At 38.1% G+C, this 19,183-nt stretch overlaps 1 protein-coding gene across 1 annotated transcript in view; it reads left to right on the forward strand.

Moving 5' to 3' along the window:
• The window catches only part of CEP162 (centrosomal protein 162), a 49,541-nt gene extending 30,588 nt beyond the window's left edge, over positions 1 to 18,953 (forward strand). Inside the window, exons 21-29 of the mRNA XM_050894043.1 lie at positions 609 to 735; positions 1,664 to 1,827; positions 3,355 to 3,459; positions 4,462 to 4,686; positions 5,875 to 6,545; positions 7,407 to 7,548; positions 10,362 to 10,460; positions 13,969 to 14,103; positions 16,272 to 18,953. Of these exons, the coding sequence (XP_050750000.1) occupies positions 609 to 735; positions 1,664 to 1,827; positions 3,355 to 3,459; positions 4,462 to 4,686; positions 5,875 to 6,545; positions 7,407 to 7,548; positions 10,362 to 10,460; positions 13,969 to 14,103; positions 16,272 to 16,490 (1,887 nt within the window). The 3' untranslated portion in view covers positions 16,491 to 18,953. The remainder of the gene's footprint in view (positions 1 to 608; positions 736 to 1,663; positions 1,828 to 3,354; positions 3,460 to 4,461; positions 4,687 to 5,874; positions 6,546 to 7,406; positions 7,549 to 10,361; positions 10,461 to 13,968; positions 14,104 to 16,271) is intronic.
• Positions 18,954 to 19,183: the final 230 nt, after the last annotated feature.

A 19,183-nucleotide genomic window follows, 5' to 3' on the forward strand; every position in this document is an offset into this window, starting at 1 on the left:
TAGCAGTAACACACATACATGCACATGCTGGTCCTAGACACTTGGTCTATTTACTGGCTGGCCCCAAAATCTCAGTCCCCCAGTTGCTGCTTCCTGTACCTATGGATCCCTAGGACCAAGGGCTTCCCTCTCCAGAGGTGGTACTGGCAGTGAGGCCTTTCATCCTACTTAGTCTTGAAGTTTGCTTGCTAGTGATCATGCATAAACAAACAGAATGGAGAGTGCATGCAGAAAATGGTGAGAAATAGAACGTAGTAAGATGAACTGTTGGACAATACATTTGTCCATTTAAGCTACAGTCTTAAGTCTTAGAAATAAGTAAAGCCATTTTCTTTACTGACCTTCTCAAAAGGTAGATGTTTTTTTACTTCTAGGACAGTTAGGTAAGACTTATTGGGGAAAAAAATGTTTTTTTTCATTTAGCTGAAGTTTTCCCATGCTATAGCAAGGCCTGAGAATAATACCAAAACTAGCAAATCTCATTGCTGCTGTGGTCTGATGCAACTGTTGTGATTTAATCATTTTGTGGTGACAAAGCATGTTCAGGTTTTTTGGTATGACAATGTGTGTTTAGTTTTTCTTGTCTTACTGTTTTCTCTAAAACTCAGAAGGAAGAAACTAAATTACAAGAAGAGATAAGACGTCTTAAGCAAGATAAGCAAGCTCTTGAAGTAGACTTGGGACAAGCAAAGAAGGAGAGGGATTTAGCAAAAGTCCAGATTGCATCCACATCAGGTAAAGCACTTTCATTTTGTTGAATAATTTTGCCTACTCTGTGCTTCACTAAATAAATGTATAAATAAAACTTGTTTCTTATTAAAATACTAGTTAGTCAAATGTATCTAGACCATTTCCAAATATTGTCTAAACTTCTAATAAAAGCATACAGTGAAAGACATGCTACAGTACCTTTGGCACTCTATTAGAAAGCCTTTTCTTGTATCCAGCCAAACTCTTTGTTGTTGCCTATTAAGTTTGATTTCTTGCCTGTCTTCCACTGGGAATGTAAACCAGACGATTCCATTTATATGACAACTCTGTTCATAAGAGTTACTATGTTGCATCTTAGTCTCCTATTTAGATCTTGCTCATTTTTGACCTATAACTTATGCCTTGTGACTTTTTTTCAACATTCTTACCAGAACTCTTTCCAGTTTGACTTTTAGGTTTCTTAATGAGAGAGGGCCAGAAACTGGACTGTTTCACTTCTAGTATCAGGCATCACAAATGCTAAGAGCTGTAATATTTACCTGCATGTCTCTTCTCAAAATGCTTGATCTCTAAATGGGAGGAGTATGGTCGATACATATCTAAGCATATATACTATATTGTCATCCATGTTGTTACTCAAAATTTGTTTATTAGAATGTGAGCAAGAATAGATCCCCCTGGGATTCTGTTTTAAATACCTTCCATGGTATTGTGAACCATGGTAAACTGTGAACCATTGAGTACTACTATGTATGAGAGAAAAAAGGTGGGTTGGTTTTTTTTTCAGATACTGTTGCATTTAAAATCCTAATTAGAGTCTGATTTTAAAACTTTACTGCAGTAACAGGACTAGGAAATACATGAAATGTTCTGAGAAGGATAGTGTTGACTAATTACTTCTTCAATACATAATTACTAATAAAACAATGCTAAGGATGTTTTATTCTTGTAGGGGAGAAGTCTTATGAATTTAAAGTTATGGAAGAATCATACAAACAGGAAATTACTCATTTAAAAAGAAGACTTCAGTGGTATGCAGAAAATCAAGATCTTCTGGATAAAGATGCAGCCCGTCTTAAAGATGCAAGAGAAGAAATTGAGAAACTAAAACTAGAGGTGATAATATCTAGGTTTATCTAAGAAGTTGAAACTTTAAATTATTTATTTTCTAGCGATGAGTATAATGTAATTCTGTCCATAATAATCTTGGGTTTTTTTCTTTTCAAGAAAAAACATGTAAACTCTTTATAAGCTTTAAATCAAATGTGGAGTCTTTATATGCAAAACAGGTATTACTGCATATGCAGTGAGAATTGCAAGTGCATAATGCTTAAAACCTGGTTTTGCTTGTCTTGGACACCTTGATGATGCTTCTGGAAACAAAAGTAGTGTATTTCCTCAAAACCTGCAAATTTCTTGACTAAGAAAAGGAAGTACATTGTTACATTAACAACTTGGAACATCCCTCTTGTCATTCTCTTTTCCTCCTTTTTACTCCATTGTAGCATAGGCAACACTTATTTTTTCTCTTAAGTACCAATTCTAAATGCTTTTTTTCCTTAGAAAAATTCTCTGGTTGCCATAGTAGGGAGGAAAAAGCCAAAACACTCGAAATATAAAGCAAGCAGAACTAATACATGAGTCCTGAATAGTTCTGAGATTTGCATTGCCTGCTTGTAAGTAGATTTGACTTAAGCTTCATAGAAATAAAGAATTTTACCAGGGATAAAATGATCTTGGAATTTTTTCATGGTGTTTTATTAAAGAGATCACAGATGAAAGGAGGTGCCTCTGAAGGAGCAGCCAGGGAAGGAGATCCCCTAAACACCACCATATCAAACTTTGATCAACATATTGTTGCTGTGAAAGAAAATATTTTTACTTGCATTTTCTCCAGGATGGACTGGTGTTTAAAAACAATGAAGAGCTTTGACTTCATAGAAACAGTCAAACTAGTCAAACTATGCTGGTATAAAAGCATTAGTTACACTAACATTGCCAATGTGAGAGAGAAATCAAGATAGGAATACTTCCAACTATACAAGGTGTAATATCCCTGTACAGTGATCATAGTGGCTGATAAAGGTAGGAAATTCAATTTTAGATTAAAGCTTTGAGTCTTCACGGCCAGACTTTATGGGATTGGAGGAGCATTAGCTATCCAGTTCCTTCCCCTGACCCTGGGAGTCAGCATTTATTTAGGCACAACATAACGTTGCTTTTTGGCTGTTTCTATATCTCATCATGGAGCACAGCCTTGCAAATCACAAACTATTTCCTTAACTGACCCTGACTTCATGTAATGCACTATAGTACTTTATATTATAGCTTATTAACCAAGCCTGCATACTGGAAGTATGGGAGAAAGCAGCAGATTTACTGGTCTGAAGACAAGAATGTCCCAGAGCTGAAGTTCTCTTCTAGATTTTTGTAGCTAGTTTCAGCTCCTTTGATCTTAAGTGGCTTGAAGCTGTAACTTAGTTTAACAACCTGAAGAATCTGTTAGTACAGAAATTACTATTAGCAGTTTTTAAGTTGCAGGATACTTCCATTATATTGTGTGTGTTTGAAATGCTTGCTTTTGTACTATAGGACAATGTCTCTGAATATATATTTCAATTTATTTTCTCATAAATTGGATAGGTTGAGAAGCTCAGAGCTGAAGCTGGAGATCAGTGTGTGCAACAGAAGAAACGTTTGCGAGACAGAGCAGCAGATGCTAAAAGAATTCAGGATCTTGAGCGACAAGTATGCAATAATAGAACTGTGTTTCGTTTAACCTTTATTTCAGATAAGGTCTCTTAAAACACTTACCAGCCCTTTCATAAGGATAAAGCATTGAATGAAGCCCTGTGATAAAGTAACTTGTGCTATGGAACACTCTTAACACAAAAAGCTGCAATTATTTACTTACAAAGGGCTCTTCTGCTACTATGTTCTAATAGCTATTTACTGATATCCCTTTTAAAATCCTTTAACAATAAAATACTGTGTAGATTTTCTTGGAAAGGGGCAAGAGGGCAAAAGCACACACAAGCTTGCTGTTTATCTTCTAAGACTCCTTCTGTCTATGTTCAGTAATCCCTTAACATGACCAATTTCAACCAACTCGATTCAAGAGTAGGGGTTTAAATTTTATTGGATTCCTACAAGATTCATGAAAGCTGGGGGAGTAGAGACCTTAAAATCTATGTTTCTACTGAGGAAAAGTCAGGTGGAAGTGGGCCTTTCTGGGCCCCCAGTAACAAGTGGGCTTGTTATTAGTCTTGTGTGCAAGGTGTTAGTTTTATTTTATTGCAGACTCCAGAATAAAAGGCATATAATTTGTTATTGGGAGAATAATTTCAATACTGTTATGAAATATCTCTGTAACAGTTGGAAAACAAGAATGTGAATGTAAGTCCAAGAAAAAAGCAAATACTTTAACAGCATTAAGAGCCACATACAATTTAAGTGCTAAGAAAGTAAATAAAAAGTCCATTTGACATAAGACAATCTGAAGACCAGAGCAATATTTTGTTTAAGATGATGTATAAGTCAATCAGTAAGAGATGATGAGTCTTGCTTTTCTGTAAACAATAACATAAATGTAAACAATGTTAAAAAAATTCTCAACATATGCATCTCTAGTTTTCATTCTTCACCCAGCTTAAGTAGATGACTTTTGTTAACGTTCTGTCACTTATTTCAGTTCACTTTTCATTAGAACTTTATTCTTTTTGACTTCTGACTTAATTTTCTTTTTGATAGATCAGAGAAATGGAAGGAATTCTAAAAAGAAGGTATCCAAATTCTTTGCCTGCTTTGATTTATGCTGCTACTGCTACTGAGAAAACTAATGATCTTTCAGCTAAAACAAACACAGTTGATTTTTTGGAGAGAAGAATAAAAAAGTTAGAAACAGAACTTGAAGGTAAAGATGATGATGCTAAAAAAAGTCTCCGTGCCATGGAACAACAATTTCAAAAAATAAAGGTAAAAGTTGGAGGCTTGTTGAGTAGTCTGCTCTGCAAGTAACAGTCATAAGGTTACTGGGGTCTAACACAGAGTAGTGGTGAAAACTGAAGGCAAAGACCACATTCAAGGGAAAAGATATTCAAACAATTTATAACCAGAATTTCAGTAGCTTCAGCACCTAAGATAAAAAGAGCATTGAAATTGTTAGAGTAGTATTGAAACTGCGAGGACAAGTTCTTGAGGCATAATAATTTAATGCTTATAATTAGGATAAGTGGATTTCATCCTGTGGGTCAGAGTAGCTGCTTACCTAATTCCTTGCTCTACCAAAGGCTGTGGTTTCAAAGGGCTGCTGACTGGGCTTTTCTGCAGGGAACATCTGGGAACACTAAACATTCTATCCAAAAATTACATGATAGCGAGTCTTAAGACTTGTGTTAGGAAGCACGGAAGTCGGGCATTTTACTTCAAGGAAAAAGTAAACTGCACAGGTGCTCAATCAGCAGGAAAGGAAAGCATTGGCCAGTTGTTCCTCCTTTTTTCCATGTGAAGAACTCATCGTGCTTTCCTCAGAGGCTATCCAGGCTACTAAGAAGGGTTAGGTTTTCCTCAGCTCATTAGGAAGAAAGATTCTGTGTCTCTCTGAATTCATACTTCTATATTTAAAAATTAAATAAATAAAAATAAAAATCTGTCCTGTTAAAATTTAAGATGTTTTTAAAAATGTGAAGTACAATTCTGAGGCATGTGACAGTAATGGTTGCAAACTGACACATGGCAAATACATAATGGCAGATTTTTAAAAAGTTAAAGATTTCTTGCTATATTAAAATAAGATGTTACTTTGCCTGTCGGAGTTGGTAACATCTGAAGAGAACTCAATTATATAAAAATGAAATAGTTTCTTGTCAATTTAATTTTCTTTCCCATAGTTACTGCATTAATTGTGAGTAGAGGATTACCTTGTAGTGAATGTTTTGAGTAAGTCTTTTTTACAGCAGACTTGAGTTTGCCTCACATAATTTTTTCACTCACTAATTTCTGAACTGATTGAGTAGTGTTGTTAGTAATACTGATGTGTATCCTGTCTTGTGAAATCTTGCTTCAGATGTGCAGTAACTTTAAAGAATAATAGGAAGAGCTAATAATAAAAGTACACTTGAGGAAACTGCTTTTTCTTTCCCTCCTCCCACTCCCCTCCCTTAGATACAGTATGAGCAAAGACTTGTAGAGCTTGAGCAACTACTTGCCTACAAATTTATGAGTGAATCGCCAAAACTAAATGGTGATAAAGCCAGTTCTACAGAACTTGAACAGGAGCTTCAGAATCTAAAGAAGACCCATCAGATCACTGTTAAAAACCTCCAGACAGAAATTGAAAACCTTAAAAGTCAAAATTCCCAATTAAAACTCGGAAGTAAAAAGGATAATAAAGACTTAGAGTCCACAGACTCTCAAATGAAACAAGGTAACACAAAAGACAGACTGTTAAAACTAAATGAAGAACTGGTCACCAAAAATAGAGAAATACAAGACCTTACAAAAACTGTAGAGAAACTTCAAAAAGAAAGGATGGTGATGTTGTCTGATAATAATTTGAGAAATAAAACTGATAATAAGAAAAACTCTACAGAGATCGTGAAAAAGAATACCTCAGCAACAGACAAAAGGAATTCCAGCAACAGTGAACCCTTTCTAACCATTTTCAACGATGACAAAATATACCAACCACGTACTTTTTCTGATTCTAATCTCTCGGAAGTTCTGCAAGAAAATGCACAGCTGAAAGATGAGCTAGAAAGATTGTCTCTAGAAATGAACCAGCAGAGGGTGAAGTCTCAAGCAACACTGGCTTATTCTGAAAATAACATACGAAGGTAAATGCTCAACGTGTTCCTTTAAAAACCTTGTTAAAGTGTTGGCTGATACAGGATTGAAGTGACACATTAACATGTCAGCGATGTGTTAAGCTAGCTTATACTTGGCCAGTGTTCTCTGAAAATTTCATTTTTACTGCTTGTTTTTGGTTTTGGGGGTGTGTGTTTTGTGGGGTTTTTTGTTGTTGTTAGAGCAGTGCACTGTCATGATTCTTTCTACAGGCAAATCTATATTAATCCTTCTTATTAATACTGCAGTTCATCATGGTTTTGAGTAAAAAGATCTCAGTGTAAATCATTGCATCTTAGATGCTTTGTATTTGTGTTGTATAGCATTAATATTTGGTACACATACTTTCCTTCAAACTGGGGTATGCTTTCAGTGGGATTTACTTGACCAGCTGTAGAAACTTTACACTTCACCTAGTCTCCCTTAGATTTCTTCATAGTCAAAGTAGAGGAAATTGGCATATTTAGGTTGCAACACATTCTGTTCTAAAATAGATAACCTGAAATAGGACAGCTGCATTATGATTGAAAAGCACCTATTTTCTCTCTTTTTTTTTTTTTTTTTAATAAGAGGAGCCAAAAAAGATGAGTGGCTGAGTTTTCTGTATTCTAGCTGCCTCTAGTTAAATGAGGCACATATCCAACATTGTAGGCTTCCCACCCTGTCGTCCGTCCAGAGCAGTAGAAGTAATGGTGGTGCTATCTTGCGAGGTTTTGTTATGAAATTTCAAAGACATGCTGCCTTTAACATTTTTGGTATTTTATATGTTCAAGTGAGAAACTTTTTCCACATTTTTGAAGAACTGTCTGTAGCTGCTTTACTACGTCTTATTTTCTTCTCGCTCTGTTCAGGATGCAGGAAGACACAGCAGAATACATTGCATCTCTGAAAGCTTCCCATCAGAGGGAAGTGGAGAAGATTCTTTGCCAGCATGCAAAGGAGCATTCTGCTTCTAAAGTAGCTGAACTAAACAGCAGAATTTCAACACAAGAGGTAAGATACAGTAGATACATTGATTACATACAGATATCTGTTAAAGTTATTTCTTTCTCTATTACTATAAACTCTGTCTTTCTTTGAAGTAGGATCTGTTGTTTTAAAAATGGGCCTGTGCCACTATATTCACAGAATGGCTGAGATTGGAAGGGACCTCTGGAGGTCATCTTGTCCAACCCCCTGCTCAAGCAGGGTCATGTAGAGCCAGTTGCTCAGGACCATGTCCAGATGGCTGTCAGGTATCTCCCAAGGAGGGAGATTCCACAACCTCTCTGGCCTTAGAGACCCAAACAAGTGTTTGGTCACCCTCACAGTAAAGTTGTTTTCCTTATGGTCAGATAAAACCTCCTGTATTTCAGTTTGTGCCCTTTGCTGCTTCTCCTGTCACTGGATACCACTGGGAAGAGCCTGGCTCTGTTGGCTTTGCACCCTCTCTTCAGATATTTGTAAATATTGATGAGATCCCCCTGAGCCTTCTCTCCTCCAGGCTAAACAGTCCCAGCTCTCTCAGCCTTTCCTCATATGAGAGATGCTCCAGGCCCTTCATCATCTTGGGTGGCCCTTTGCAGACTCTCTCCAGTAGCTCCATGTCTCTTGCCCCGGGGAACCCAGAACTGGACACAGTACTCCAGGTGTGGCCTCACCAGAGCTGAGTAGAGGGGAACAACCACCTTCCTCGACCAGCTGGCAACATTCATACTAATGCAGCCCAGAATACCATTAGCCTTTTGTTCAACTTAGTGTCCACCATGACACCCAGGTCCTTTTCTGCAAAGCTGCTTTCCAGCTGGGTGGCCCCCAGCATATACTGGTGCCTGAGGTTGTTCCTCCCCAGGAGCAGGACTTCATACTTCCCTTTGTTGAAGTTTGTGAGATTCCTGTCAGCCCATTTCTCCAGCCTGTCGAGGACCCTCTGGATGGCAGCACAACCCTCTGGTGTATCAGCCACTCCTCCCAGTTTTATATGATCAGCAGCCTTGCTGAGGGTACGCTCTGCCCCATCATCCAGATCGTTAATGAAGATGTTGAACAGGATTGGACCCAGAATTGGTCCAATTACGCCCTCTGAGTTACTGGCCTCCAACTACACTTCGTTACACTCATCGCCACCCTCTGCCCCAGCCACTTAAGTCAGTTTGCAATTCACCTCACTGTCTGCTCATCCAACGCATACTTCATCAGCTTCTCTGTGAGGATCTTACAGGAGACTGTTGAAAGCCTTACTACTGAAATCCAGGTAGCAATATCCACTGCTCTCCCCTCATCTGCCAGGCCAGTCATTTCATCATAGAGGGATATCAGGTTGGTCAAGTGTGACTTCCCCTTTGTGAATCCATGCTTACTACTCCTGATCACCTTCTTGTCCTTCATGTGCCTGCCAGGTTTCCAGGATTAGCTGCTCCATCAACTTCCCAGGGATGGAGGTGAGGCTGACTAGCCTGTATTTCCCTGCATCCTCCTTCTTGCCCTTTTTGAAGGTAGGAGTGATATTTGCCCTCAGCACACGTGGTTGCATCCCGTCACGGCTGTGGACTTACGTACGTGCAGTTTGCATAAGTATTCCCTGACCAGATCCTCTTCCACCATGGGTGTATCTTCCTCGTTCCAGACTTGCCCCTTAGTCTCTGGGGCCTTGGATTCCTGAAGGTCTTGCTAGTAAAGACTGAGGTGAAGAAGGCATTCAGTACCTCAGCCTCTTCCATGTCCTGGGTCACCAGGACCCCTGCCCCATTCATCAGCAGGCCCACATTTTCTCTACTCTACTGTTTGCCACTTAGGTACTTACAGAAGCCCTTCTTGTTGCCTTTGCCAGTCTCACCAGATTCAATTCCAGGTGGGCTTGGGCTTTCCTAATCACATCTCTGCGTGCTCGGACACTGTCTCTATATTCCTCCCAGGTTACCTGTCCTTGTTCCCACTGTCTGTACACTTCCTTTTTACGTTTGAGTTTTGCCGGGAGTTCCTTTTTTATCCATGTAGGCCTAGTGGCATTTTTTCCTGACTTTCTGCTTGTTGGGATGGACTGCTCTTGAGCTTGGAGGAGGTGGTCCCTGAATGTCAACCAGCTTTCTTGGGACCCTCTTCCCCCCCAGGGCCCCATCCCATGGGACTCTTTCAAGCAGATCTTTGAAGAGGCCAAAGTCTGCTCTCCTGAAGTCCAGGGTTGTGATCATGCTTTTCGGCCTGCTCCCTCCTCTCAGGATCCTGAACTCCACCATCTCATGGTCACTGCAGCCAAGGTCTTTGATGTTCACATCCCCCCAACAAACCCGTCCTTGTTGGTGAGTTTAAGGCCCAGTAGAGCACCTCTCCTCACTGGCTCCTCTGTCACTTGGGTCAGGAAGTTGTCATCAGTGCTTTCCAGGAACCTCCTGGATTGCTTATGCCATGCTGTGGTGTTCCTCCAGCAGGTATCAGGGTGGTTGAAGTCCCCCATGAGGACCTGGGCCTGTGATTATATTTGTGCATTAAAATTTTGGGAGAAGTTTTACACACGGTATGAAGGTAGAAAGAGCTACTGCATTCGGATTATTTCAGAACTTTTTTTAACTGAGGAAAGTAACTTGAAGATTGAGACTTGTTTTCATATACTGTATATGTACATGTGTGCTATTTAACAATCCACATAGAGGATTGTTAAATAGCACGCATGCACACGTGTTAGAGGTAGTATTGTTAATACATGCATCACTTATACCTGCAGTACTACAAATACTGATTATATTTTTGGTGTATTTTTCCTGCATAGGTTTTCACATGTTGTCATGGGTACTTATGTTAATGACAAACTATTTTTAATCTTTCTGCAGATATTAATAAAACATCTCCAAGAACAAATCAGTGAACAACAGAGACATCAGGAAGCCCTTTTAGTTTCACAGATGCGAGAGGAACTCCTACAGAAAGAGGTATATTTAAATTTGGATTGGGGGTACCTTATTCTAATAAAAGAATTTTCACTTTCATCCTTGTAAAGCCTCAAATAATATATAGTAAAATAAGTCTTAGAAACAGTATCTTAGTCAGTTGCTTCTACATCAATTATACCTGAGAATGCAATATATTTTTCTAACGTGAACAAGAGAACAACACACAACAGAAGGTGGAACTTTGATTGTTTTTTTATTATTATTATTATTTTTAATTAGTTAGAAATGTCTGACATGTATGAAAATTGATCAGCAGGTTAATCCAAGGATTCATAGCCTCTTCTTTGAGAGTTGTGATGGGTAGTAAATAGACCACAGGACTTTTTCTTTATTAAGAGGATATTTTATTATTGTTTTCAAATTCTTTGTTCAGATAAAGCCTTCCTTTTTTCATCCTTCATTGCCATAAAACTGACTTAGGCAATTATATTCTTGGTTTTCTCCTTTGATATCTATGAAACTTAAGGTCTTTTAAGAAGAGAAGGTTAGCTGTAATAGTTCTTCTGAAATTCACTGGTTTTTGAGAGAGGTATCTAGGTTTTTCCTAACCTATTAATAGCATATAACTAAAAATGACACTTGTTTGTGTTTTCATTTTGGGTTAATATTGTGTAAAATTGCTGTCTGTCTTTTAGCTCAAGCTTTTTGAACTATTGGCTGTGCTTTTGTTGTTCTTGAAGGGCTGCCAATCTTTTTTTATCACCTCCTCTTCAGGAGGAGGACACAGCCTGTCTTAGCATTGTGCTTATGCTTAATTCACCATCTCCTTGATGTATGAACATTGCTAATTTCAACTTCATTTTGATAATATGGTAATTAATCTGCAAGAGTTATTAAAAAGAATTCTCCTATTCTGTAAGGGACTGAGAACTCCAGACATTTAATCTTGTTTGCTGCCCTTACTTAGAAGAAACAAGAGAAGTATCAGTATGTGTTTAGTACATACTTAATATAATTAATCTTAATTTCACTAAACGCATTCAGTATTTATCTTATCTTTGCAAAATTCCACCTCTGTGAAGTATTTATAGAAGAGTGAGGGATTTCAGGGAGAGAAAGAAGATGTCCTATTAAACAAGCTCTGTATTTGCAGAATAAAGGCTGAGACTTCGGGTTCATTTTATGAATCTAATGATAGATGTTGCCTTTCCATACAAAGCTTGTTTCACTCCAATGATCTCAGTATATATAATACTTCCTCCTGGGAAAACAGGGCAAGAGTACAATGAGACAAATGTTAGTAATTTGTTTCTTCTGTGCCTGCTTTATAGATTATTAATGACAGTGATGGTTAAGAGAATGATCATCCTATCTGACCCACATGTTGCAGGCTGAGTTCAAGGTACCGGCATTTAAGAAAATGTAATGGAGTGCCTTTGTTACAAAAATCACGGTGTCATGGTTTAACCCCAGCCAGCAACTAAGCACCACGCAGCCGTTCCCTCACTCCTCCCTGCTCCCAGTGGGATGGGGAGGAGAATCAGAAAAAACGTTAAAACCCATGGGTTGAGATAATAACAGTTTAATAACTAAAATAATAATAAAAATATAATAATAATAGTAGTAAGGAAAAGGAATATAACAAAAAGAGAGAGAAATAAAACCCAAGAAAAGACAAGTGATGCACAATGCAGTTGCTCACCACCCGCTGACCGATGCCCCAGCAGTGATCCGCCCCTCCTGGCCAACTCCCCCCAGTTTATATACTGGGCATGACATTCCATGGTATGGAATATCCCTTTGGCTAGTTCAGGTCAGCTGCCCTGGCTATGCTCCCTCCCATGCTTCTTGCACACCTGCTTGCTGGCAGAGCATGGGAAACTGAAAAGTCCTTAACTTAGGATAAGCGCTACTTAGCAACAACTAAAACATCAGAGTGTTATCAACATTGTTCTCACACTAAATCCAGCTACTAAGAAGAAAATTAGCTCTATCCCAGCTGAAACATTGCAAGACTATACAGAGAAAAATGTCAAAGTAAAGCCTGGCTTTTGCCCTCTAGCATGATTGCTGTGCTGCTTATAAAATACATTTTAAGTGTTAAATAGCTAAATAAGTTGAGCTGAAAAAAGAAGGCAACCAAACCTGCGAACGGAATTAGTCATGATAGAGACAAGCACTACCATTTGTAATAGGACCGAGTCCTCTGTCTAAAATGGTGGTACCTCAAAAAAGGCAAACTTTTTTTCTGAGGCTCCCTGGAGGATTGTTATTTGAATACTAATTTCAGAAACGCTGTTTATGGATGTTTTCCATTAACTATATACTCCTCTTGCGTAACAGCTTGCACGTAGCACAGCTTTGTATTTAACATAGTTCTGTTGCTGGCAAAATATATGGAGCCTGTTTTCTCCTGGGGCTTTTCTCCCCTCATAGCATCTTTCCTGCATGAATTTTTCTTGTATTTAATTACGTAGTTGAGATCACCATCAGCCCTTCCCTTCAGTGGGGCAACTTAGCAGCCAAGCAGCAGACGCTCAGTTTCACAGACCTTATGAAACTAAGACTTCTGCCCCTCTGGCAAATGTGGCTGAAATTGGCCCACAGGTTCAAAGCTGCTGGAGTAATGGACAGGCAAAAATGTACTAACATAGGCCTTGTTATTTTAGAAAACCACGTTAAAAAATGGAAATAATAGTAAGCCATCTTGGAGTCGCTTCTCAGTAAGAGTGACAAACATCTTATGAAGACACAATGCTTCCAGCTACTTGAATTCAGCAGTAGAGGGCCAAGGATGGCTGAGTGCCTGAAGAGGGTTAGCAGTTCTCAAATATATAGGGTAAGGGGAGCTAAGGCTTATAATAAAGGATAAAGACTTCAAAGCGTTCACTTCAGTTTACTTACATTAAGAAAGTGACCAAAAGAGACTTAGGATGTTAAATGAAGAAATATCAAGTTACTTAAAATAGGCAAAGAATGAGAATAAACCAGTAGGGCTTTGTAAGGAAACTTAACTGAATTTCTGGAGGATTAGGAAATCAGTTGTAAGTCATTGGTAGAGCTGATTTGACCTGGCAATTATTAGACCAAAGGGGGTTTGTAATCACGTCTGTTAGCAGCGTGTCTCTTCTTAATTTATTCCTTAGAAATACACTGGTACACTTGATATTTTATCTTTATCCAGGGCGTGAGAAGGGATTGTATAAGAACATCTAATCATAATATTCTCTATTAATTTTTCAGTATGTTTAGAAATATAAAAATTGACTGTGAATAATCACTTCATAACATATTATGAACAGGATTGGATTTATCAAAAAGGACTAGATTTTCATATCCTCAGGCCACTTCTTACAAATGAAAGATCCTAATCTAAGTCCCTGAGCCCCTGTTTAAGCTTTTGAACAAAGTCGATTTCTTTTATGTCTTCCTTTCTGCAGCTTTTGAATGGAATCATTGAACAATGCAAATACCCTTTGAAAGCAATCTGTTTTATACACTGCTTAACACAATGATAACAATTTTCATCAATTCTCTCAAACTGTAGGTGACGAAATTGTTGGATGAACTGAGAGAGGCTAAGGAGAGCCAGAGTCCTGAAATGAAACATTTCCTGTGCCTGGAAAAGAAAATCAAGCATATCGAGACGAGACATGCAGAAAGAGAGCAAGAAATTCGAAAGGTACACCAGAGTATATCTGCATTTACTTCTCAAGAGCAATTTACTGGTTTAACTGTAATTTTATGGTATTTGCACAGGCTGGTTTAGCTCACACTGCAGGGGGGCAAGTACTTTTTGATACAGCCATGGTTTTGTCTTTGGTGCCTGCTGATGCAAGTGAATGTAGCTGCAGTCCTAGTCAGCACGTCCTTGCCGTGGTAATTAAGATTACTGACGCATGACTCACATATCGGATGCGTAACTTCCTCGCAACCTGATCTAAGGAGGCCTTGCTTTTGCAGAGGGTTGGACCACATGACCTCTGGAAAGTCCCTTGCATCATTCGGTTATTTCGTATTTCAATTACACAATGAAAGCTAGCTGTTGAAAAATTGATGAGCGTTTGTGATGCAGAGTTTGTTAAGCTATGATATATTCCTCAGCTGAACTGTAATTTTATTGTCTAGTTCTAGAAGTCCCATTCAGAAAAGCTGCATTAAAAGTATAGAAACATCTTGTAGCAGTCTACCACATACTGTTTTTAAAACCCAAAACAACAACAACAAAAAAGCCTTTATCCTCCACAAACTGAAAATTTTGGATTTTGAAGGTTGGATCTTTGTGATACAGCTTCTTGTATCTGACATTTGTATCCCTTGAATGGGTAAAACAATTTTGCATTGATTTTTTTAATCTTATTTTATGTCATGGCCTCTCATCCTGATTTTTCATCTGTCGGGGGAGCTTCTATCATCTGGAAACAGTTCTCTAGTTCATGTAGATTTTTTTCGCAACACTTTCATCGCTTAAATACATGACTCTTTCGTTAGTGTTTTAACTTGTTTTACTTAAATAAATGAAGTCAAAGAAGGGCAGCTGGACTGGAAGATTATCAAACCTGTAGTAGTTCTTAGTTTGTGGAGTTTGTTCTACAGTTTTGAAACCAGATGTCAAGGAATATACTTTTATGTACAGAATTGTTCGTGGTAGAAGGTTTTATTCTCATACTTTTCTACATCAGATATTTAATTTTCTTCCCGAAAAGAGATGTGCCAAGTCACTGGATTAAGAACAAACCCTGCCACCACTGATGATTTTATTATTTTTGTTCACATTCTGTCCTGCTAAAGGCAACTGTAATACAGTTACTTTTTTTATGCTATTCATTTGCTTTTGTATAATGTGAGAATTTCTTTACCGTGTCTGCAAAGTGTCTGCTGCTGCCTAGTCTGTGATCTATCTCCACTGAATTCATTACCTGACCGACAGTATCTACTAAGATGTTTTGTAATGTATTTAAAAAAAATAGAAATAATAGTATATGCAACAATTACTACTAAGTAATTTCATCTTTCCTGGTGCTACTAGCCTTGTTATGTATTAAGCTTTGGGTTTTGTTTGTCCTCATTTTGCACCTTTAATCATCTGCAGTGGGGCAGTCCCCCAAATGAATGAGAAGGAACAATGTAGAAAAACAAATTGCTGAACAAGGAAATAACAGGTTATCCTTAGTATCAAACTACAGATACAATAATTATGTCCTTCAAGTAATAAAGCTTTCCTTAAAGAATCTACTACAATTAATAGTGGTGTGGAGATTTTGATACCTTGTGACACTTTTTATTTTGGGTAACTTAATAGGATTATGCCATGGATTCATGTCAAAATTAATTCAAACTTTTATCTGCAGCAGCTTCAGACCTTTGTGACTACAGGATGTTTTCTGATAATTCACAGAACTTGTGGTTTTTAAAAGTACAGTAGTAGCCCAGAACATGTCATTCAGATTTGGTTTGTTTCTCTTGCAGAGCATTCTTTTAATTAACACATTTAAATGGCAATTCAAAAGGTTCATTTTGATTACAGAGGGTTTTACGTTATATGCCCAGCTTTGTCTTAAATATTCAAACTTTTAATTGCTGCTTTGGAGAGGGTAAGTTAAATTCTCCTGAGGCTCATTAGTCCGTAATGGATTCTACCCTTCTGTCATTAATGCAACTATTTAAAGGAATTCATTGCTATCAGAATGATTTTTGTAATATTCAGAACAAATTGTTTCCACTTCATGCGAGCATGGGGCTTTGAGACTGAGCATCAAATACAATGAAGCGGCATATTTTTGCAAAGGGGCAGCGTTGGCCGAGTATTTGACTAGGAGGTCGCAGTGCTGACTGGCTTCTAATTTGCAGGCAACCCAGCTAACACAACATGTTACTGAAGCAAGGCAAACCCATGAGGTTGAGAAGTGGCGAAGACTGGCACAACGGAAGAATCAAGAACTGGAGAAATTTCGAGTGGAATTGGATTCAATATTAGATGTTTTACGTGAACTGCAGAAACAAGGGGTTGTTATTCCTGCCCCTAATTCCAGTGGATTCAGCATGACAGACAGCTGTTGGAAGACATGATTGGGTAGGATTTGATTAGAGAAGCAGAATTTTAATATTCAAAGTTATGTATAGAAAATATTACTGAAAATCATTAACGTACCACTCGTAAATTGAATTACATTCTGATCTTATCTGGAATCTTGCTTGTCCAAAGGTAGATTTGCATTGAGCAGCACCCCAGTCATACTGTATGTCTTATTTTGTTAGTAATAAAGTTACATGCAATTTTAAAAAAATACTAGGAATATTGAGGTTATTCCAGAAATTCAATTAGCATTGAAAAATTCCATTTGATACTTTTTCAGATACTGTAGAACATGCCTGAATATTTTTAACTTTTGTTTATAACTTGTCTCATAGTGGTTCCTCTAGTGAGTCCTTTGTGAACAATGTGAGTAATCTGCCGTTTGGCTTGTATTTTTAGTGTACAGAGTTACTATTTTCATTTGGTAGGGCATGAAAATCCTCTTTTTCCAACATTCTGCTTCCCTCCCTCCTATTCATAAAATGTTCCTTCCCGTATCTTTAAGACCCCTTTCAACTTTGTGAATGACTGGAGGGCTGGAGCAGGGCAGGCATGCTCTGGTGATGCTCAAATTCAAACTATTCTTTGTTTGCTTTGCAGGTATTTCCAGCTGTGCTGGTAAGAATGATGGCAGAGTGGTCTAGCTCAGTTGTTAGGGGGCAGATATGAAAAAAGCCTATAAAATACAGTGTGAGAGTAGTTACTGGTATCCCTTTTAAAAGAGAAGGCTGTATTGAGTAAGATTTTTACAATGGGCTGTTCTGGATCTGACACAGTAGTATCTTTATAGATGATCTTGACAGAACAAAGAGGCCAGTCAAATGTGAAGACGATGTACTAAAGCTCAGACTGCAGGGATATGTTGGTGGGCAAATTTAGAGTTAAAATACTGAGCAAGTTGGAAAAGGGGCCAGAGAAAGACCCCAAACAACTAGAGTCTTCAGGAGTGACAAAGGAGACTAGTATGCTTAAGCAGGAATAATCCACTACCCAAATACCAAATGTGGATATAACTTTCTGCTGAACTGCCAGGCATGATAGCAGGTAACAAGCTGAACGTTAGAGAGACCGTTGCCTTCTCCCTCTCCTCTTGGGCCCTGCTGGAGTTATACACCTACGTGTAGAGCCTGTAAGATACTAGGTAACATAGGAGCAATTCCTACTGCATCACTAATGTGTAATTTAGTGTGCTAAGCTTTTGGTCCCTTGTTTCAAGAAAGAGATGGACCAACTGGAGGGCAAAGAACAAATCAGCAGGCTAGAAAATGTAGCCTTAGGAACTGCTGAACCCAGAGGGGCTGCCCTGCTCCAGAGAGGAGACTGAGGAGGGAAGATGAGGATGGCTATTACTACACTAGTCGTATATGAAAAACCTGCTGCTAAAAGCATAGAAAAAGGAGCAGCAGTAAGTCAAATTAAAGAAAACTCAAGATAGCTAGCTATTTGGTGGCTGGAAGGACAGGTTTTCAAACAAATCAGTAAATTATTAGTTTCAAGTCTCAGCACTGCAAGTCCTTAAGTAAGTATTCCATAGCACATATATTGAGGCTGTAGCTCAATCAACTATACTTACTTAGGGCAAAGAGAAGATAAAAGCTAGAATGTACTCTTCAGGTCCCTCTAGTATTGGTTGAAGCTAGCATTTAAGTCAAATGCGAAATAGTTCAGGTCTGTGTATATGTATTCATGTATCGCGCTTCTTCAGGGACCAGCAGTAAACATGCATTTTGTCTTATACAAGCACGTGACTGAGCAAGCATAAAGAACAAAGTAGTATAACAAATTATACTGTATAGGCATAAACAATAATTAAGTGCAAGGCTTTTTTTTTTGAGTGTACACATACACAAACATAAAGTGAGGGAGAGTGTATACACCTATATAGATATATAAAAAAAGGATGGTCAGCTGGCAATTAATATAGTAATCTTGGTTGTTTCATATTCAGGTATTTTCAGTATGGATGTTTTGTCCCCCAATAATGAAGTATTAGTCTGTATTCATAAAATGTGTAAATACAATAATGCTTTGTATATAAAATATCAGCTACGTGTAAATATGCTGTATTTTCTTGATTTGGGACTGTTTTGCAAATGAAAAGGATAAAATTGAATAATTTCAACTTACCATTTATTTCCTGTACAATTTGCTGTATGTGTAACACTGTATTAAAGTGTGTGACCTGAAGTGAAATTTTTTTTAAATTCTAGCAACCGTTGTGTTCCTGAGATGCCAGGCCCTGGATGTGGGTATGCTAGGGCACTGCCTAGGACAGGAAGGCCTAGGGGAGGCATTTCTGGTTGCTGGAAACTCTCTCTCCAAATATATAGTCCTTAGGTCATCAGGAGGGGGTTGCCTTAGTGTTCATGTAGTTCATTCAAATACCTTTTAAAATTCTTATATTCAGTTCTGAGCAAGTGCTGGTATCTTACATAGTTTGAATTAAATTTCAAATTAAATTCTCTCTCTGAGTCTATTTTACTGAGCAGGGACAGTATTATTTACCATTACTGTAAGCTATAATATGGTTTATACTGTGTTCTCACATGTATTACTGAAGCATGGTCTTTAGTTCTTATGCATTTACCATGAAATGGGCACTCTACACAGGAAGAGATTCTCTCTGGTCTTGAATGGCTGCACTAACGGTGTTCTTTTTGGAGAACTAAGGTCCAAGTTTTAACTT

Source organism: Gymnogyps californianus, chromosome 3 (assembly GCF_018139145.2).
Source record: "Gymnogyps californianus isolate 813 chromosome 3, ASM1813914v2, whole genome shotgun sequence".
In the NCBI taxonomy this organism is placed as follows: Eukaryota; Metazoa; Chordata; class Aves; order Accipitriformes; family Cathartidae; genus Gymnogyps; species Gymnogyps californianus.